The following is a 22,339-nucleotide window of genomic DNA, read 5'->3' on the forward strand; positions in this document are numbered from 1 at the left end:
GCGCAGAGAGGAATGACTTTGCAGAACGGGCGTGGTTTGAACGTAACCTAAAAGCTCGTACAATAACAACAGCATAACCCAAGTAAACCGTTCCAATAGCAACAACAACCTTAAGTAATAGGTGATAAATTACAATAAACCTGTACGATAAACACAACGCGAGTGACAAGCGGCGGACCGAGCATGTCTGTACACGGTACAAGTGCATCTCTTCACAACAATACACATTGAACGCTTTAAATGCGACTAGCTCAAACAATACATAAACTGTTTGGCTTGTATTTATCGCTTTATCATGTTTTGCTGGCTCTAAAAACAGAACTGAACGTTTATTCAACAAACCGTTCCTCGTTTACTGCGAACGGAAGTAACCACTATCAGCTGTTTAACGCTCGGAACGCTTTGTAATGTCCGTTTTTAACAACAAATAGGTCTTAGAAATGTCATTAACATGGTAAAGGAAATGTCAACTATGTCCACATGTTTAAAACCAGTATTTTCTATTCTATTGTATTAACTATGGCATTCTGTGATGATACCTTACCATAGTGCAGTAATAATATCAGATGGTGATACCAAGATAAGTTTGATATACTATGATACTGAATGATTGCCATAATAATACCATGGTACATGATAATTAGCGTTGCATGGTTCCCATGGTACTCCAGTATACTTCAAAAATAACAAGGCATTAATACTGTATTTATGTTTTATATAATAAAAGGTACTTAAAAATATAACAAAGTACATGTCCAGAAACCATGGCAACTTTGTAATGTTTTCTTAGTAGTGCTAGTATTGTAACACCATTCAGGCACTTTATTCATAATATCAATTCATAACATGATTGTACAAAAGGTTGAGTCACTGTTTTCATGAAACACAGGGAGATTTTTGTCAGACGTCTCTTCTGCTCACAAAAGCTGCATTCATTTGATCATAAATACAGTAAGAACAGTAATATTATGAAATATTTCAATTTCAAATAACTGTTTTCTAATAGTAATATATTTTTAAATATAATTTATTTCTGTGATGCAGAGCTAAAGTTTCAGTCTTCAGTGTCCTCACATGCTCAAAAGATTGAGCATTTATTATTATGACTCCAACCCTTTGAACGGCAGTGTATGCTCATCTGACACCCGAACATAAGACGCCTAACATCTGCTTCAGATGTCATTTGTTTGAAATTAGCACAGCTATGCCACAATTCAAATTCTATACAAGCATTTATAAGTTACTACAACTTTGGCACAGTGAATTAATCCACACATACCCATGTTTTGTTCTTCCTCCAGTCAACAGAGGGAGAAGTGTTGTGTGCGGTTTGAAGGCGGAGGCAGAGGAGGAGAGTCTCGAGAGCATGGACAGCACAGCAGTGATGAGATCCAGAGGCCCCAGTCCCATCAGTGACAGTATGGTAGAGTATCACACTGTACATTCTCAAACTTATTGGAGAGGAATACAATAGGGCTGCTCAGGATGGTAAGTAAACCATCTGTGGCAGTCGGTTCCACATGAATACATACACCGATCAGGCATAACATATTAATGACCACGGACAGGTGAAGTGAATAGCACTGATGATCTCTTCATCACGGCACCTGTTAGTGGGTGGGATATATTAGGCAGCAAGTGAACATTTTGTCCTCAAAGTTGATGTGTTAGAAGCAGGAAAAATGAGCAAGCGTAAGGATTTGAGCGAGTTTGACAAGGGCCAGATTGTGATGGCTAGACAACTGGGTCAGAGCATCTCCAAAACTGCAGCTCTTGTGGGCTGTTCCCGGTCTGCAGTGGTCAGTCTCTATCAAAAGTGCTCCAAGGAAGGACCAGTGGAGAACCGGCCGACAGGGTCATGGGCGGCCGAGGCTCATTGATGCACGTGTGGAGCGAAGGCTGGCCCGTGTGGTCCGAACAAACAGACGAGCTACTGGAGCTCAAACTGCTCAAGAAGTTAATGCTGGTTCTGATAGAAAGGGGTCAGAATACACAGAGCATCTCAGTTTGTTGTGTATGGGGCGGCACAGCCGCAGACCAGTGCCCATGCTGACCCCTGTCCACCGCCGAAAGAGCCAACAGTGGCACGTGAGCATCAGAACTGGACCACGGAGCAATGGAAGAAGGTGGCCTGGTCTGATGAATCATTGTGGATGGCCGGGTGTGTGTGCGTCTCTTACCTGGGGAACACATGGCACCAGGTGCACTATGGGAAGAAGGCAAGCCGGTGGAGGTAGTGATGCTTTGGGCAATGTTCTGCTGGGAAACCTTGGGTCCTGCCATCCATGTGGATGTTCCTTTGACACGTCCCACCTACCTAAGCATTGTTGCAGACCATGTGCAGCCTTTCATGGAAACGGTATTCCCTGGTGGCTGTGGCTCTTTCAGCAGATAATGCGCCGCCACAAAGCACAAATGCTTCAGGAATGGTTTGAGGAGCACAACAGCGAGTTTGAGGTGTTGACTTGGCCTCCAAATTCCCCAGATCTCAATCCAATCGAGCATTTGTGGGATGTGCTGAACAAACAAGTCTGATCCATGGAGGCTCCACCTCACACCTCACAACTTACAGGACTTAAAGGATCTGCTGCTAACATCTTGGTGCCAGATACCACAGCACACCTTCAGGGGTCTAGTGGAGTCCATGGGTGCTTCTCAATTCTTATTTGTGCATCCTCGTTTCCTTTCCTCGCGTCTTAGCTCCACCCCTTTAGGATGCGAGGGAAGGATGCAAGGAAAAGATGTGAGGACGGAGGAATTGATTGAAGTGAAATGATATATCCTCGCTCCCTTTAGCATCACTTCAAAGCATCGTCAATTAATGATGACTCTACTCCGCTGGATTTAGTTTGCACATTGGGATTCTTGAACATTAGAGATAACTATTTATATTGTAATAGTTTCAACCCCTACACAATACCATATTTTATTTAATATTACCAGTTATTAATAACAACTAATTATTCCCAGTTATTAACTGCTTTTTATTTGTTGTATAGTATTACAGTTTGTTTCTTTAATTTTCTTGTGCTTTGATATAATTCTGCAACTGTCAGTTGTTGTTATTTGACATACATTTGTGTCTTGTACATGTAAACATAATAATAATAATGAATAAACTGTGGCAAGATGTGAGGGGGGAGGAGAATTTATACGTGCGTCACGTTTAGTTGATAAAACACTTCCGCAAAGGATACACCCGTGTATCCTCGCTCATGACTCCTCAGGAAGCCTCCTCACTCCTCGGTGCAATTAGAGAATTGAGATGTCCTACAAGATGGCTGAGCTCGGTCGGTTTCCGGGTCGTAGGATGGAGGACGGAAGAGCGAGGAAATGAGGAGGGATATTGAGAAGCACCCTATGTCTCGACGGGTTAGGGCTGTTTTAGCAGCAAAACGAGGGACCAACACAATATTAGGTCATAATGTTATGCCTGATCGGTGTATATTATTTTCTCAAAATGCTGCCCTGATTTTGATAGTTTTCTTCTTTTAAAGGGTTAGTTCACCCAAAAATGAAAATTCTGTCAGTAATTACTCACCCTCATGTTGTTCCAACCATGTAAGACCTTCGTTCATCTTCGGAACATAATTTAGTATATTTTTGATGAAATCTGAGAGCTGTCTCACTCCTCCATAGGCTTTCAGAGGGAATGAAACTTGATGGCCCAGAATAGTAAGTAAAAACGTCATTTAAGGGGTCCAAATGACTACAGTGGCTCTGTATTAAGTCTATCATGTGACGAAAATACTTTTTGAGTGGAAAAAACAACAAAAATAACGACTTTATACCACTATTATTGTTGTTCAATTTGAGCCTCTGACGAGAGTTCGCGGGAGTGCCACGACGCATGCGCGAGAACTGAGATTACGGCGTTCTTCTTCTACTACGCTTGTTACTGGCTGCTCACTCTTTCGGAGTAGGGTTAATCTCAGTTCTCGCGCATGCGTCGTGGCACTCCCGCGAACTCTCGTCAGAGGCTCAAATTGAACAACAATAATAGTGGTATAAAGTCGTTATTTTTTTTGTTTTTTCCGCTCAAAAAGTATTTTCGTCGCATGATAGACTTAATACAGAGCCACTGTAGTCATTTGGACCCCTTAAATGACGTTTTTACTTACTATTCTGGGCCATCAAGTTTCATTCCCTCTGAAAGCCTATGGAGGAGTGAGACAGCTCTCAGATTTCATCAAAAATATACTAAATTATGTTCCGAAGATGAACGAAGGTCTTACATGGTTGGAACAACATGAGGGTGAGTAATTACTGACAGAATTTTCATTTTTGGGTGAACTAACCCTTTAACTCTCTAATAAGAGGCAAGAATATGTAATGTGTGGATTCAGTTCTATTGGTAATTTGACAGAGCAAATGTAGATATGAAACGGTCCTAATCCTGTCTTCTATTTTCTGCTAGGTGTCTGAGGCGGATGATGAAGTTCTCATAAATGAAATCACACATGAAATACCATGTGATTCACATGAGGTGATGGCTCCTTACAAACATACTTCATTCCTATAATGAGCAATGGCTTCAATAAGTTGCCATGATTTCTTGTTTTTTTTTACCTAACTTTTCTTTCAAAGCCTTTCTTTTGTTGTTGTTGTGCTTGAAGGCAGAGAGTGTCATTTCGACTGAGATATATGGAGCTGACTTACAAAGAACTCTGGGAGAGATTCTTGCGTACTGTCAGGTACTGATGAGCCAGTTGATCCATCGCTAAGCCCCGCCCTTAAAACATTACTGACCAATCCTCTCTGTTGTAAGGTCAGTTCACACCGGGCCGACAGACGGCAACAGACACTTCGTCGGGTTTTGTTTACTCACACTAATGTTACTTTTTGAATGAGGGTCTCGATTTTTATTTTTCTCCACATAAAATGCTTTTGCAATATCAATTCATGCTGGCCCACATCACATCCAATCATAGTTTTAATAGTTTTTATGAGCACATTTTACTGAAATTGCTCAACAACAGAAATCTCATATTCGCTCCTATGGGACGTTCTGTTGCGAGTCAACAGTAGTCAAGAAGGGCAGAGCTCAGCGAAGGATCAATTCTGCAACGTTTTTCTTTTTTTTACTATGGATTTAATAAAGATTGTTAATATTAAACATTGAGTTGTCATTTATAAGTCGGTATGACATTTAGGTGTCTTTGTGCAGGTTACATATGGAGCCATTCTGAAACTCGATGAGAAGTTTGAGATGCTCCAGGCGAAAGTAGCAAGCATCCAAAATCCAGCTGTGCTCTCTCAGGTAAAAATAACACACTTTACTCAAATATCACAAATATAAATATTTAAATAATGTAATGTAGACGCAAGCATTTTCTGTAAAGCTGCTTTGAAACGACATGCATTGTGAAATACAAATAAATGTGAATAAATGTTGAGCATATTACAGTAATAGTTATACACTGCCCGTCCCAAAAAAAAATTGCTGTTTGGATTTAAATAGGCAGATGCTTAAAGGGATAGTTCACCCAAAAATGAAAATTAGCCCATGATTTACTCACCCTCAAGTCATCCTAGGTGTATATGACAAGACCAATAAAATCAGAGTTATAAAAAAATGTCCTGGCTCTTCCAAGCTTTATAATGGCAGTGAATGGCTGATTTGTTTTGAAGTCCATAAAAGTGCATCCATCCATTATAAAAGTAATCCACACGGCTCCAGGGGTTAATAAAGGCCTTCGGAAGCGAAGTGGTGCGTTTGTGTAAGAAAAATATCCATATTTAAAACTTTAAAAACTAAAATAATTTGCTTCCGGTGGATGGCCTACGTAAGTTGACTTACGGCAAATAAATACTCCTGATGCAATAAATAACTCCTGATGCAATGTATGACGCAGGATGTAGTATTGCAAGCTTTGACACCTCTCGCGGTTCAAACAAATAGGGCTGGACAACAAACTCAAGCTCCTCTGCTCTTATATAGAAATCCTCCGGCATTTCTCTTTAAAAATTCTCGTTTTAGACTCTAATTCATGACCGGTGTTTTGTTTTGCTATATCCTCTGCGCTTTTGCGTTCGTCAATATGTCATGCGTCAGGTCAGGGGTTACTCTTTCACCGTAAATCGATGCGTACGGCCGTCTGTCGGAAACTAGTTATTTTAGTTTATAAAGTTTTAAATATGGATATTTTTTCACACAAATGCATCGCTTCTCTTCAGAAGCCCTTTATTAACCCCCCGGACTTCAAAACAGAATCTGCCATTCACTGCCATTATAAAGCTTGGAAGAACCAGGACATTTATTAATATAACTCAGATTGTGTTTGTCTGAAAGAAGAATGTCATATAGACTTAGGATGACTTGAGGGGGAGTAAATCATGGGGTGATTTTAATTTTTTGGTGAACTATCCCTTTAAGAGTCTATGATTGGATCATTATTGCAGTGATTATGATGTTTCTATCATGTGCTATGTTTGGCAGCAGTTCTTCTAACCCTAACTGATGGAGTGTGTAGCTTTTCATTTCTTAAACAACCATGTATGAAGACACATCATGACCATATTCCAGGATGACAATGTCAAGATTCATCAGCTCAAACTGTGAAAGAATGAAGAATCATTTCCACACATGAATCGGCTCCTCTGAGTCCAGACCTTAAACTCATTGAGAGTCTTCTGGATGTGCTGGAGGAGACTTTACAGAGTGCTGGACTCTTGCATTGGCAATACTTGACCAAACATTGATTCACCTCTTGATGGAAATAAATGTTATGATGTTATTACCATCAAGAGGCCAATTCATGTGTGAAAAAGATTCTTCATTCTTTCAGTTTGAGCTGATGGATCTTGACATAGTCATCCTGGAATATGGCCATTTTCATTATTTCTTAATCACCTTTGAGTTTTTGTTCATTTCAGTTTGTTTAAATAATCCTGCAGTGTGACATGAATTGTACTCTCAATTAACATGGGGTGATTAAAAACTAACTTTTCAAACTAATTATACAAAAAATAGAAACATTTTGTTTAGTTTTAGATGAATTCTAGCATGTTATTGCTTGAAATGTAATGTCAGGTACTCCTACACAGATATTATTACCCCAAGATAACTTTGTAGAAAACACTTTTGCTTAAATATATAATATAAATGACAACCAGCAGCTCTGTATTTTCACATAAAAGTGCCTGCCGTAGAAGAAACACCCATATGCAGTCTTGACTGTAAAGTAACTTTCTCCCTCTGATCTTAGAGGACACATTTGTCGTCCAGCTACCGAGACAGTTGCCAGGCGAAGTCTGAAGCCATGATCAATTCTGAATCGTCGATGCCCCGTCTTATTCATATTCCCTCTACGTCTCCCCTTTCATCTGTGGAGAGTTGGAAACCTCCTGCCCTCTCTCCTGGCTCAGAGGTGCCCAGCCCTCCACGACTTGCTTTCCAGAACCAGGCCAGGGCCACAGCACCAACCCACACAGCACAAGAACCCCTCAGAATGAATAAAATGAGTCTAATGCAGCAACACCTGGAGCGAGTGAAGAGTACAGCTGAAATCAGCTCCGAGACCAGCGGCCCAGCTTTAGTTACAGACCTTTCTAAGATGAGTAAGAGAGTCCTTCTTTCAGAAAAATATCTAAACATTCTTAAAATAAGAGAAATTTACTTGGGAAGCACATGCTATGATTTGCTTTCAGATAATTTATTTAAAGTGCCCTTATTATGTTTGTGAATGTAAAAAGGTTTGCAAAATTTCAGAGATTAAAGTACATGATAAATGGAGTTATTGACTCCTAAAAGAAAGAACAGATTCTGCCTGACCTGCTCTTCTGCTCTGACCTACGTAGGTGTGTAAACCTGAAATTCAGATATGGTAATGGCTGTTTGGTTTCCGAGACGCGCTGTAAGTGGTAGACCAATCACATCAGACTGGGCCATCCAACCAATCAGAACAGATTAGACCAATCACAACAGACTGGGCCATCTGACCAATCAGAGCAGATTCAGCTCTCAAAAAGGAAGGGATTCAGGGTGTGTTCACATCATGTCCTGTTTTTGGTTAGTTTACATGTCTTTGGTCCGTGTTGAACAGTTTGTTTAATGCTGCGTTCACACCGAATGCGAATAGAGCGTCTGGCGCGAGTGAATTCCATGTTAAGTCAATGGAAAGGCGCGTTGACGCGCATCTGGAGGTCCTGCGGCCCGATAGACGCGTTTCGTGCGGCGCAATGGACACGATTTCGCCTCATTCACGCAAATTGGACACGAATTGAGCGATACGCGCGAGTGGTGCTTTTTGTGCATTCACGCGTTTGAAGCTAATTCACGTCTGACGCCCGAATTGAAAAATCGGAACTTTGGCGTCAATTCGTGCCGCGTTAACCAATCAGGAGCCTGCTCGCTGCGGTCATGTGGTAAAGTGACGTGATGAGAAACCCTGCATAATTCAAAAATACAACTATTGTGTCACAAAATGAGTTTTAAAACTTTTTCAGGTGAAAATGTAGTTGTTTAAAGATCAAATCTGTGGTTTATTTATAAAGAGAGCGCCTATTTAAAAAATATAATCTTGTGTTTGTGGAGTTGTGAGATCCAGGTGATCACCGGGCACTCAGCGCTCATTAACCCCGGCGAGAGCAGCCTTTCCCCGGCCAGTCCTTCTGACGTTTGCCACTCTGATGTCCTGTAGTGGTTCGTCTTGTGTGGATCTAACGGCCGATCTTTGGTGTCATGAATCTATCATTTGTTGTCTGCCAAATCGTTTTGACTGAGGGCAAAGAGAAAAGTTTCATAACTTTACTTTTTAAGGATATTTAAATATACATGCAGTGAAGATAATGTAGGAGTTGCCTGGACCACATTTGTGTGGCTATTTATGTTTAATATATATTTTTCATGAAAATGAAAAGAGGCAGAGTGGTGTTTTATGACATTTTCTCCTGGAGCGGCTTGAACGCGTGTCTATTTCACTTCAAATGCTCAATTTATATGCGCGTCCAATTCACTGTAGACGCACGAATGGATTTAAAATGTTCAAGCGTCAAACTAGACGCGGTAGACACGATTTTGATGCTCTATTCGCGTTTGGTGTGAACGCAACATAAAAGCGCAGCGAGACCCATGGCAGCTGGCAGCATTCACACTTATTCAAATGAACCGCACTAACACTAATCGTACGGCAGGGGCTTTTTAAATCACAAAATTTTAAACCGAAATTTTGAATGAATGACAGTGCAGCCGTAAATGTGTGCGCTCTGTGCGGCTGTGAATGAATGCCTGTGTGACCGTGCTCAATTTACTTTTGGTTTAGAATTAGCGCCAGTTCGGGGGCGGGTTGCTTGAATTGTGGGTTCATTAGCCTATTCTTCTTAATGAAACACAACAACAAAACAGTACAATGACAAACTCCCTTAAATAGGCACTTTTACATTTCACTTTGAAACCAACTCTTGCGCGATCATCTGGTCTGTCCGCTCCTCACTCTCTGATGAATGAAATCTGACTCCTGCTGCGGGTCTGTGTGGCTCGTGCTGTATTACACGTTCGGTTTTTAGTTGTAGTGTCTGTTATCTAACTGAACTAAATGATTTTATTACTATAAAAAAAAAATCAGTGGTGGACAAGTGATGTAACCGGTGTTTCGCCTGACTGTAACACCGACTATCGCAGCAAGTCTAGAACACAGCCTCAGACACTGTGAGAAAGGAGGTGATGTGCAATGTATATTATGAGAAAATGTGTGTTTTTGACCTTAGATGCATGTAAACCTGTTGTAGGAGATGAGCTACAAACAAAATTAGGAACCTTTAAAATAGGATAATAGGGGCACTTTAAGTGTAAATAAAGTGTATTTTGGCATTTGAACCTCGCTAAATTGAATGATTTCATGCTGCCCTTTGTGTCTGTTTCCACTCCTGTAGGTTGTCTGGGTAGCTCCGATAGAAAGGTGTTCCTGTCAAACTGTATCCTACAGAGGGCCGGTAAAATGGCACGTCCTGGTGCGGCGGTGCGGTACCTCACAAGAAACATTTTCACAGTGGAGGAACTTTCTCAAAGCAGCACCACTGGAAACCCAACCAGACGCCTGAAGAGACTCGACCCAAACAAGATCAATGCCATCAGAGGTGAGCTGGATCTATTTCACGAATGGCCTTCTCTGTGCAGTGTTGCCAACATTTTCAATGGAAAGTAGCTAAAGACGGCTCAATGTCATCTAGTGACATTTTGAGCCGTCTTTAGCTACTTTCCATTGAAAATTTTGGCATTAACATCTGTCTCCTCTCCTAATCTGTCAGGCCATTTACATCTGTGTCTAGCTCCTACTTCAGAGTCGGGTCTAACCCAGCACAATAGGAACTACCAGTGATGTGAGTTTACACTTATTGGCTGAACACAAGCGAAACACCAGCACCCGCCGCCATTTTAAAAAAAGTTGTCTACACACACAGTTTCAGGAGTAAATATATAGACTATAATCTAACTCAACACAGTGATAGATGGAACTTTTAGTTCTTGGGAAACCACCCTGGTGGCTAGTTCCTATAACTTAAGATCCTAGAAGCCACATGTCCAATAAACCCATTCTCATTTACATATTTTCTGTCAGTCCAAAAAGTCACTAGACTTGTTGATAGGTGCTTTTTTTTTTAATTTGATTGAAAATTCATTATATCTAGAGACAAAGTCACTAATTTGGCAACATGGTCTCTGTGATGTATTTTTTTTATTACATTTAAATCATGGACTTACATTTTAAACATATTAGGGCTGTCAAATAAAAATTCAAATTTCGAATATTCGTCGAATTTACAAAAAAAGTGCACATTCGAATGCAAAAACCGTGCATTCAAATTTTTGGTAGAGGCGCGCGAGACATGACGGAACTGACGCGGTTTGTTTATCCAGTACAGCGGTGCGGCTGTGTTGTTCATTTGAAAAAGGCGGCAAAAACAGTGAGGACTCGGAGTCAGAGAGAAAATGGGCGACAGCGTATACAGTCAGACACAGAGCAATGCAGAACAAGCCAATCAGGGCTTTGGAGCATGAGATGGATATAAATGAAAGAGAACATTATATGTATCCACACATTGCGCAGCTGTCAAAGACATACTTGATCATACCTCAGCCAAAAACGCTCAGCACTCGCTGCAGGTCAAGTTGACCGTTTGGTGTTTTTCACCAACAATATGTAGATGTTTAGTGAGTGGAAATGGGTTGTTTCTGAATGTCCGTTTGCTGTTTTGTGTCCACATGATGTTGTCTGTTGAAGCGTGTTTTCTCAGGTCACTGATGCACTTGCAGTTTTATCCACTTTTGTTACCTAATTTTCCTTACATGCTCATTAATGAAATTATATTTTATTTAATAACAATTGTTTGAAAAGTTAATGCACTGTAAAAAGTGAATGCCATTTCATATCAATAAAAGACGCAATGATTGATTTGGTTTAAATTAGCTTGTTGCGCTCGCTTGCGTCCTCTTGTGGGCATAGGAGACAATACAGTACTTTTTTCCTCTAAAATTCAGTATTGCCTTTAGAATTCGAATTTTGATAATAATATTTAAGAAAGAATTTCGAATTTAGCTTTTCAGCAATTTTGACAGCCCTAAAACATATTAAGCTTTTCTCAGAACTAACTTTTCTGAGAACACTTTCCTGAGGCATTTTTGCAACGACTTAATCAACTGCAGTTTTTCCATTTCAGACTTGTGAATGTAGAGATTTTGATTAAGGAAATAAATGTCTTGCTCCGTTTCATATCGGTTGCAGTTTACTGAGCAGCATGAAAGTCACTCGTTTTAACAATGGTGCGTATTTCCACAGAGTGGGCGGTAAAGAGATACCCAAAATTTGATCTTCGAGAGAGAGGCAAAGAGTGGAAAATTTGTCTGTCTGTAATTAACTCAATGGCCCGCTACTATCGGTTCATGGACAAGACACGGAAGGTGAGAATGACAGTAACTCTTCTCTAAGATCTAACACTAAACATTAACACTACACTGCACGACACCTAGGGATGCAGACTCTGGGCAGAAACTGGACATGATTAACTTGGCAGAAAACCAAAAAATAAATAATCGATAAATTAATTAAACTTATTTAATAATCAATACTAAAAAGATAATACAGTTGTACAAACATATAAACGGCACATTAGAATTTTTTTACATCAATAAACTAATTTGTTTTCATGACAGATTTATTCAAACATACATTAAATAATGAAGACATTAGGGATGCCACAATTCTCAATATAACATTCGGTAAGGCATTCACGGTTCAATACGCATTTGTGAATTGCGTTTTTTTCGGTTTGCATTCAGTTAATTATTTTTCTACACATTCTATCATTTGCCTCCATCCCAATATAATGAACAACGCGACATACATTCACATACAGTTATACTCACGGGACACTATAGTAATTCACAATCACGAAAGTTCATAATTTGCATGTGTTTTAAAGCCTTGCCGGTTAAATATTTCATTCGCATGCATAAACATGCACTTTTCCGAGCGCGCGCACTGAATGCCTGTCAAACATGTGATTACTGGACTAAGTAGTCGTCTTACTGCGCTAATACTGTCAAATACACACAAGGTTAACATAAACAGTCGGTTATGTCTAAAGTGAAAGTAAAATCGGCGCGTGTCTATATTAGATGCGTACGGGTCTTACATTGACAGCAGTGCAGCCTAGTGAATACTAAGAACAGCACTAAATAAAAAAAATGACATGCATTTTGTATAATCCCTCTTATTCAAGTTAAAATTATACACATTTTCACAGATTCTGCAAGCGGTTCACATACTTTTTCTTGCAACTGTAAATGAACTGCACACAAAAAAACCAAAAGTTAACCACCATACACCACAAGCTTTTTCTTGGAGTGGTATTTAGTTAAGTTAATGTTTCTTTCACAGCTAAAGTTTGAAGAAAGCGTGCAACCTGAGAAGAGAGCATCAGTGACATCGGCACCTACAGCGGTCAGGTGTGAAGCGGCTGCAGAGATTGATGTTGAACTGTCTGACAGCGACACCGAGCAGAAACAGCAGGAAGTGCTGATGAGCCACGTCACAGAAGAATACGACATGCCTGCTGACTGGGAGTCTAACAGCGGTCAGTGCAGCCTGAAATCTGTCAATGAAATGTAGCTCCTATTAGGGCTGTGCTTTGAGATCACAAATTTGAATCTTGAATCTTTTTTACATTAAAACTACGTAATGTTGGGATATCGCATTAAAAACCCAACTGGAAATGCCAAGATGCACATAAATTCCAGGCAGATTTTTTTTATCCGATAAGACGACATGCACGTAAACTATAATGGAAACACATTAACCAAATGAATCCCTCACTCGCGTGACTTTGCCTCAGTGGTGGATGTGATTGGATAACTAGACAAACCAGTGGATCAATTTCATTGAACAGAATCAAAGTCTATCATCATAATGATGATCTGCCTTCCAGCGCAAGATAACAATGACAGCATTTATTGCGCTTTTTACTACATTATACGCAGATTTCCCAGGAAGTGACGATTGTGTTGTCTTGATCACATAAGATGGAAATGAGGTTTTGCGTGATATTCCAAGTTTCATTTGCAACTTTGGATGGAAACAGAGCTAATGTCTTTAGGAAATGTAAATAATCACAACTGAGATTATATGAAATCATGATTATCACTTAATTTTATGGCAACATATATTTAGAGGTACACCCAGTGTATGGTAGATGTAAATATTGCAATAGCATTTTTTGTACACTTACTGCAACTAGTGATACTTTTATATCACTGACATAATCATTGCAAATACATTGTAATTATTCCATATCGCCCTAGCTCTCATTAGATATTATGGCCAATCACGAAAGTCGAAATTACGCAACCAACTATAGAATACTGCTTCATTTTTAAAAACTATTTTATTGCGCTACGATTTTGTGCGGAATTCTGATCACTTTCGTAGGCTATTGAGTGAATAATAGTCCTTTTGGTTTTCCCAAAAAAAAACTTTCGCCAGATTTCATCCCCCCATGTTATGCGAGTAAAATATATTTTTTTAATATGTGATAGTATTGCATTGTTACAGATCGTTTGATATCTACAGATTATGCATACGTGTCTAATTAAACAATTAACGATAACTTACCAACGCTGTCACAGGCTGGAGTATCCTTTGTATTTGAGGTGTTGTTGGTTCATTGTCCTGCGATTCGGGATCAGACTCTGGGTCGAACATGTATGGGCGAATCATTCCGGTTCCCGTTTTTCCACATTAGAAGTTTTCAAAATAATTCCCCACGTGTACTGACGGGGGAGCTTAAGCTCATATGCACAACTTGAGCTAGGCTCAAAACCAGGGTAGAAAATAGCCTATTACTTCTTCATTATGATGTTTTTGAATGTAAAAACCACGCAAACGATCAAATCGGATTTGAAGCGTGTGACAAACGAGCACAAACCCAATCACTTTCATTCATGTAAACACCATGATCGGATTCATTAATCAGAACGATTTCATTTAGATTGAAACAAAAAGTGACCATGTAAACGTCTTATTCCTTATTTTGGTGTGTGTTTCTGAGCAGTGTATCTCGGCCCCCCTCATCGGGATGTGAAGGTTCCTGGGTTTGCCTTGTCTGCAGCACATCTGCGAACACGTCCTGAGCTTATCGCGCGATATCTCATTAAATTCATCTTCCCAGAGGATGTGCTGGTACGCAGTAATGTTTATGGTGGCGTGCGGCGTGGCATTCAGGCTCTCGACCACAACAAGATCTCCGCACTGCGAGGTGAGATGTTTGACTAGCGGCAATGTAGTTAGCTACTCTTTCAAAGTGGTGGCAGATTGGGCACAGCTCCATTACAAGCACCCAACGGTAGGAAAGACGTAGTTTTGAATATAGGACTAGTTCTCAGTTCTCAACCACAGTCATAACTTCTTTCACTTTTCTCCTCTTCAGAGCACCTGGTGGAGCGTTTCCCCTGGATGAAGTTGGAGGAAGATGGAAGTGACTGGAAGGTTTGTGTGGGCGCTATTAACAGCACCATCCGCAAGTTTCGATACGAGCGCAAAATGGGCATAAAGAGAGGGATACGCTAACACTGAGCATCCGTCGATCAAAAACTGCTCAATAATATTGAGGTGAAATCTTGAGGGGTTTGTAAAGAGCGACTCGTTAGCTTGTAGCTGTTAATGGTGGTTTTTCTAGAACGTGTGACTAGTATTTAGTTCAATTTGTGATTTATACTGGTTATTACTTTAATAATATAATTTTCAACAGGAAATCTGGAAAAAAAACTTTATTTGACAGCATAAAAATATACAGATGTATGAACAAAAACGGTTAATATATTGATTTATTAAGAACAAAAGAAATGTTAATATATTATGCATTTTCTTGTCATTGAAACATAGCAGCGATAGAAAAGAGAAACAAACAGCTGTTGCACTTCAGTTATGAACATTGTTATTTAGAGTTCAGATGATTCATTGAAATGAAATGTGTGTGTGTGTGTGTCAGGATTAAAAAACAAAACAGACCCTCACAAGTATGAAGGATAATTTGTGTCACCTTCAACCTGAAATAAAGCACAGAAGCACTGTTTAATCAAAATGTTTTTTTTGTCCCTTAATCTACTGAATGAAAGAGTTTATTATGTAGGTCCTACCTGAGAACTAGCTGGCATGATCATGGAGAAACACGCCTCCTTTGGCAGATGTGATGTATTTTCAGCTCGTTTCTTGAGGTTTTTGGTGATGTTGTTGATCACTCCAAGACACTGTGCCCATGACACACCCCTCACGCCGATGTCAAACTGTGGGTACATCTCAGCCAGAAACTCTAAACACACACAAAGTATAGACAAAATTATATATTGAAAATTCCCTGTTTGAATACCATCAATTGTCAATTTAATAATGCTAATGGTGCACAAATTACACAAATTTGTAATGTTGTAGTTTGGGAATAAACTCTCTTGGGAGAGAAACTTGATTCACAAATCGTTAGCCTCATAGCATAATTGCCTAATCTAGGCAATTATGCTATGAGGCTAACGAAATTCTTCCTTAAACGTTTATGCATCAATGTATAAAAAGTCAAAATCATATTTTTAAATTCATCATTCATTATGAAAAAGCACAAGTAGGTGGCATGTTGTGTGCAAATGTACCTCGAAGGGCTTCTATTTTGTTTGGGTTGAGTTGCTGGATGCCCTTTGCGGGGTTGCCCGTGACCGCACTGCAGGACAGTGTGCTGATGGGGAAGAGGGCGTGAAGCACAGGCTCTACAGCCTTTTGGGGCTCCACCTCCTTAAACACCTCCCTGTACACAGACAGCGGGATCCACACTTTCCGCAAGGGGCTCCCGATCATTACTGGGGAAATAAAACCATTCGGTAATCAATTTCTTACAACATTGATACTTAAACTAAAATTATTGAAGTAACATTTTGACATGCGAGTGGAAGAATTAGTTTGGCATGCATTTTAATTTAGGGTGTGTTCACTTGGTTCGTTTGTTCCGGACCAAAAAACATTTAGTCCTGGTCCACTTAGCATTCATATTGGTTAGAGATGGCGGAAACTAAACATTTTCTTGACCGACCATCGAGCCTCATTAGCCGGTTGAAACCGGTTAACCGATTCGTTTAAAATATGCTGCGCTATTTGAAATAACAGCCGCGAGCCGCGCCTGCAATTTCGCAACTCTGTGGCATCTCTCTGCCGCTCTGCCTCCCGCTCTCACACACACACACACTGTCCTGGCGCCGCCGCCTGCCTTCCACTCACGTCACTTTTTTTAAATCCCATACAGCGCGAAACATGAGTCCCGCAAACGCGGCGCCGAGGAGCTTGTTTGTAATCGGAGGACAAATGGCTCCTTAGTTTCGAAATGGTTTGGGTACAAGGTGATCGCGTTGAAAATAAAGGCATTTGTCTAGCATTAGAAGCTCATTTGAAACATTGCCGCGGCTCATTTAAGAAAATGACAGCTCCGAAGAGACGCCGCTTTAGTTCGAGGTAGTGCTAACAATAATAAAGAAAGATGATGATCAACACCTTATGTGTTACCACTGAAATGTAGATGTAATGTATTTCCAAATGTAAGCCCATCTTATGCGGAACGTTGTCTAATAGACTGCAACACGATAAAGCCAATGGATAAAACAGGCACCTTCAGAATGCGTAAAAGACGCACCGGCCAAGGCAGGTCTAACTCACTGTGTGCCTTCTAATAACGGACAGAACAACTCTTTTGTATAATTAAAATTATTTTTACATTTTTCAAAGAGATAAGTGTCAACTTCTGTTAATGCCAACATCTCCTAAACCATAACAGACAATGGCCAAATGTTTTTATTGGTTTATTAAGTACAAACAGGCGAGTTATGAAAAATTAAGTGTGAGGGATTTGTTCACTTCACACAAAGATTTTGGAATGAGATGGCTAACTGTAGTAGCGTTTAGTCCACTGTCTATAATAGCCTAATTTAGAGATCACTTTTTTTTTTTAACCAACAACCTTCATCGGTTAACGTTGATACGGTCAACCATCGGTCAAACGGTCATCGGTTAACATCCCTAATATTGGTATTTTAACACCCAACCCAAAGATAACCAAAGCTAAAGGCACAGGGATATGTTCACAACCTGATTGGGCAGCTTTTATGACGTATTGCGTATTTAAGACGCAGCTTACTGAACATCCAAAACAATGCTGTGCGCTGGGATAAATGTGCTTTTTAATTCCCTGCCATTATAAAGCTTGGAAGAGCCAAAGGAGTCGTTTACTATAATTCTGATTGTTTTCGTCTGAGAAGCCTAGGATGACTTGAGGGTGAGTAAATCATGGGCTAATTTTCATTTTTGGGTGAACTATCCCTTTCACCGCCGGACTCGCACATCTGCCATGTTTGTAATATAAAACTACAAACACAAATAAAACGTTTTAAATTGAATCCTCTTCCAACGTGCAATGGGTTGTAGGAAATTGTATCCGTTAAGAGTGAGCAAGGATCTGCACTTTGGATACTGACCGGAAAAAGTAGACCATCCGGGTATCTTTGGAATACTCATTTCAACAAAACTATGATTTGGGACGCACCAATTCTAATTTTGAATACTATTTAGGACAGATAGTATGCGGATAGGGACGAAGCAAACCTGTATGAGGTAGGGATGGGACGGTATGAAAATTTCATATCACGATTATAGTGACCAAAATTATCAAAATTGTACACGCTCGCTCGTTTCATTCAACTGCAACTTGCATCTCCATTTTTGATTGTATTGAAAATGAAATCAGAGGACTTTACTATTAATACTACTATAATATTTTTGTGATCATCTTTGTCTGAACGATTGTTTTGTACACTGTACAAAATGGATTTATAAACAGGCAAGATTTAAAACGTTAATCTCAATATGTCCAAGGTAATTATGTGGTAAAAAAAATAAATCTGTGTAATAAGTGTACAATGAATATACATTATCCTCCCTTAAATATCCCCCTTAATAGTCTTGTTTGAACTTCGTCTTTGGCTCAAAGCCACTTGCTGTGAACTTTTCTTAGCGGAAGCTTCATGAATAAAATATTTCAACTCAAAACAACATTGTGTCCAATTATTTTCCAGACGTTTTGGTATTGAGGTCAAAGTTAACTTGCCTTGCGTTCGCTATACAACAGTGGGTGGTTTCAAAATCGTGATAATCAAACACAGTTTTAATGATAATTACATTTTAAACAATAATACTAACCGTCAGTACATTTTATTGTGAAACCGGTAATCGTCCCATCCCTAGTCTGAATTTGGTTGCACTGTTCTCGTGAATGCGAAAGCAGCTCAGACTCGCGCACATGTTCAGGATCAGGAAGTAAAGTAACCAGCGTATGCTTTTCAGCACTGACAATGTCATTTTTCAACAAAACAATTGTAGGGGATGATGGTGGTGATGATGATGACCTTGGATGCGAGCGAGAGTGAGCATGCAGTGTAAATCATGCAGAGTAGCAAATTAATTGCTCAAAAACAGCCGTCTCCTCAAAAGAGTCCATTTGTATACAGCAAAGAGCCACCTTCATGTGACGCATACAGTAGCACCAATAGCACACATAATAGCCCCAAATTAACAGAATATTGACCATCGTTTTGTCGACATCATGCAGCGTGCACGTTTCATTTCATTTGTACAGAGAGTCTGGCCACTCTCCATTGACAAGCGTTAACTTCCTTGAAGGCGGGTTCTCTGTTGAAGTTTAAAACTATTGGATCTGCCATAACCAATCGCTAACGTTTGGTCGTGGCGTATGTCATCTCAAACTAGTGCAAGACATCAACGTCATTGTTCTCAGCCACTCCCTCTGTTCGCTGATTGGCCCGGTTAAAATTTGACCGGAGAAAACCAGAGAATATACCGCAATCCCAGACGGAGTCCTGAAGGAAAATGAAAATTGAGCGGAAGTACGTAGGAGGGCGGAGCCAGGCTAGCGCTGAGGGGGAAACCGGGAACAAATCTCACTCGGATTCAGACGCAAGCAGAGTGCATAGTGTGAAAGCCCCCTTAAGTTGTGATACCATAGACAATTGGTAGAATATCACATTTTGAATTCAAAATATCATAACTCAATCTTCCAGTGAAAACTTCTCCCTGAAATCATTTTTCATGACTTCTAAGAACTTTTTTTTTTAAATTGATTCCCTTTTATCATCTCAAACATTTACCTTAATAACCTAGCACTGCCCACCAATTACGTCACGACGCTGTCATCCTACCTTTTTTGTCCTTCTGAACTTGAAGTGTGGCCTCTTTATTGTTGGGCATCTTCTCCGATTCAACGTTCTCCCCATCCACCTGAGCCGAGGATTCCTGCTGATCCTTTGAGCCCATATTGAACAAAAATCCTTTCTTCATTATCTGGGATGGCTGTTGATCATCTGTCGTCTCATCTCCAAATGGCTTTGACATGAGTAACGCAGGATCAGGAGTTTGAAACAGGCGCTGAGATTCATTATTGCGCCCCGGGCGTCCTCGTCCCCGTCCTCTGCCCCTGCCTCTGCCTCTACCTCGTCCTCTGCCTCGTCCTCGTCCTGCCCCGGGAGGTTTGCCTAACTGAAGGCTGTTGTTGTCAGCTTGCAGAAAATCTGCCCTGTCCGGCCCTCGCTTCCATGGAGGGGTCCACCGCGGGTTTCTCTGGACTGGTGGACCAAGACGCTGGGCCAAAGAGCTGGACAGCTGCGTTTCTTCAACAGGTAGTAACTCTGAGAGAGGTCTCTGAGAGATGTGGGACACATTATCAGCTTAAACAAATGACAAAAACACTCTTGGTGAGTGAGTATCCCAACAACAGGTTAGAAAAATCCTTTTGAATAACCCAGCAGTTTAAACATTAACATTAAACATAAGATTATCATAAATCTAATTACTAGTCTTCTCCACTAGAGGTCACCCTCTCATTGGCCTTGCAGGATGTTACAAAGGAGTGAAAATAGATCACATACATGCGAATGCTTGCCTTTATGATCATTGTATTAAACTTGAGCGTTCACTTAAGCACGTACGTTAGCCATTATAGACATAATCAATCAACTGAGTCAATTGACAGTGCCGGACAAATAATTAAAACCCAATAGCTCATATTATAAACAGATTTCCTCAAAAGTTAGTCCACATAAGTCAGCATGTTGCGGTATTGTTGTTTGTTACCACGGCAACTACTTGTGTCCAAGTATGAACGCGCTTCTCGTGTATGAAAAGTAACTGCACACACGACGGGCGGCAACATCGCAAGAAAAGCTTGTTGTGTACTGAAAATTGCTGAAAATCATCCAATATCCTTTATGTTTTAGAATAAATATATCAAAATATCTATAAAAACTAAACTGTATAAAATACTTCTCAGATACATTTTTTTGAATAAAGTTACATCAAAATTGTATTGTATTTAACATAATTGTATGCATTTGAATTCTGTTTTAATGTACCCAAGTGTACCTAAACTAAAAAGAGTTTAATATACAGGTTTGTGGCTCTTAATTTCTTTTTAATGATCCACTTGTAAACTTATGTTCACCGTTCTTTTTTTTTTTATATATATAAATATAGTATTTGTATTAAATCTATATTCATTGAGTGGAATCGAAATCAAATCGATTTGAGAGCTTGCAAATCGAAATCGAATTGGAACATCTGAATTGATACCCAGCCCTAATGGCTAGCAATAAATATTAAATTATTGTGTGTCCGCCAAAGCATTTTTAGCCAGCTAAAAAATCCCAGGTGCTCTTCTGAAAACGGCCAGCTGGTGGCGCTTGAAAACGCTTTGCAAGCTTAGTGTTATCCATGGTGGTAATGTGTTACTAGTATCTTATTTTGAAAAATATTACTGAATATAAAAATGCAGTAACCAGCAATATTTATTATTATTAACGCAATATTAATCCATTGTTGTTCAGTTGTTGTACAAGTAGGATGATTGGTCAGTGTAGTATTTGTCCCGCCCCTCCTCCACTGTGATTGGACGGCTGGGTAAAAAGGCGACCGTAACGAGCGTTGCCTTTTACCCAAAAGTTAAATCTTTTAAATGGTTTACAGACAAACCTTTGAAGCATTCTTCAGCCTTGCTGAGCTCCTTCCAGAGGATGGCTTTAAAGAAAAGAGAACAGATTATCTATTTTCAAAATAATCTCACATAAAATGTCAAAGTACAGGCATCAGTGGTTAGTCTCAGGGCTTGACAACCAGAATTGTTTTCCTTCTGGCCTAGTAGTTCAGATTTTAACTTGCTCTGGTGATGCTTTTACCTGGGGCAAAAATGGCAAATATAAAGATTTCATCACAATACATATTTACAACAAACATCTTTAAGAAATGTAACTTTTCATACTGTGCAATAGCAGCTGTAAAACCCTAGAGTGGGTTTTTTGATTTCGCCCTGCAGCTCAGTCTGGAAACCTGTATATTAAAGAGTCTGTCACACATTTGCGGGAACCAATCACAGACTGGCTTATCCACCTGGTGCGCTACTGGCGGGTTTAACACGATGGCGGATAGAGAAGCGATGGCTTGATGCCCGTTGATCATGCCTCTTGTGGTCTGATTAGTTGAAGCACTATAATATTACTTTTATTAATATTGATCTTGAAATTAGCTGATGATAAATAAAATGCAGCTCATATCTGTTGCTTTCCTTGCGTGAAGTGAAATTTAGAAAATGAACGTATAAAGCGCAGGAATAGAAGATCAGATTTATATTCGCTTTGCGGAGACACATTAGCCACGTTTCCACTGTCGGGCCAAAAGCAGGCGTGCCAGTCGCATTTCCACTTCCGGGGCTTGATCGGGCCTTGTCACGGCTCCCTCATGGCCAACGGCCA

General features: G+C 40.0%; 2 protein-coding genes across 2 annotated transcripts in view; one reads left to right on the top strand and one right to left on the bottom strand.

Annotated features, from left to right (window-relative positions):
* LOC307117850 (BEN domain-containing protein 2) lies at window positions 1–15,572 on the top strand. The gene is made up of 11 exons (XM_079803024.1): window positions 1–196; window positions 1,302–1,423; window positions 4,418–4,486; window positions 4,617–4,694; window positions 5,168–5,260; window positions 7,209–7,560; window positions 9,874–10,077; window positions 11,778–11,899; window positions 12,879–13,074; window positions 14,548–14,751; window positions 14,923–15,572. The coding sequence occupies exons 1-11, from the start codon at window positions 184–186 to the stop codon at window positions 15,060–15,062; spliced, it is 1,593 nt and encodes a 530-aa protein (XP_079659150.1). The 5' UTR covers window positions 1–183; the 3' UTR covers window positions 15,063–15,572.
* LOC307117851 (uncharacterized protein) overlaps window positions 15,249–22,339 on the bottom strand; it is a 16,196-nt gene continuing 9,105 nt past the window's right edge. The window contains exons 6-10 of the mRNA XM_079803025.1: window positions 21,564–21,608; window positions 19,739–20,237; window positions 16,136–16,339; window positions 15,632–15,804; window positions 15,249–15,541 (exon numbers count right to left, since the gene is read on the bottom strand). Of these exons, the coding sequence (XP_079659151.1) occupies window positions 15,506–15,541; window positions 15,632–15,804; window positions 16,136–16,339; window positions 19,739–20,237; window positions 21,564–21,608 (957 nt within the window). The 3' untranslated portion in view covers window positions 15,249–15,505. The remainder of the gene's footprint in view (window positions 15,542–15,631; window positions 15,805–16,135; window positions 16,340–19,738; window positions 20,238–21,563; window positions 21,609–22,339) is intronic.

This window comes from Gobio gobio (assembly GCF_949357685.1).
Source record: "Gobio gobio genome assembly, chromosome: 21".
NCBI classification, from domain to species: Eukaryota; Metazoa; Chordata; class Actinopteri; order Cypriniformes; family Gobionidae; genus Gobio; species Gobio gobio.

Excerpts from the sequence above, each read along its gene's own strand:
- LOC307117850 (XM_079803024.1), top strand. Across the intron at positions 4,487-4,616 it reads TACCATGTGATTCACATGAG|GCAGAGAGTGTCATTTCGAC; the intron begins GTGATGGCTCCT and ends TTGTGCTTGAAG. Across the intron at positions 4,695-5,167 it reads AGATTCTTGCGTACTGTCAG|GTTACATATGGAGCCATTCT; the intron begins GTACTGATGAGC and ends GTCTTTGTGCAG.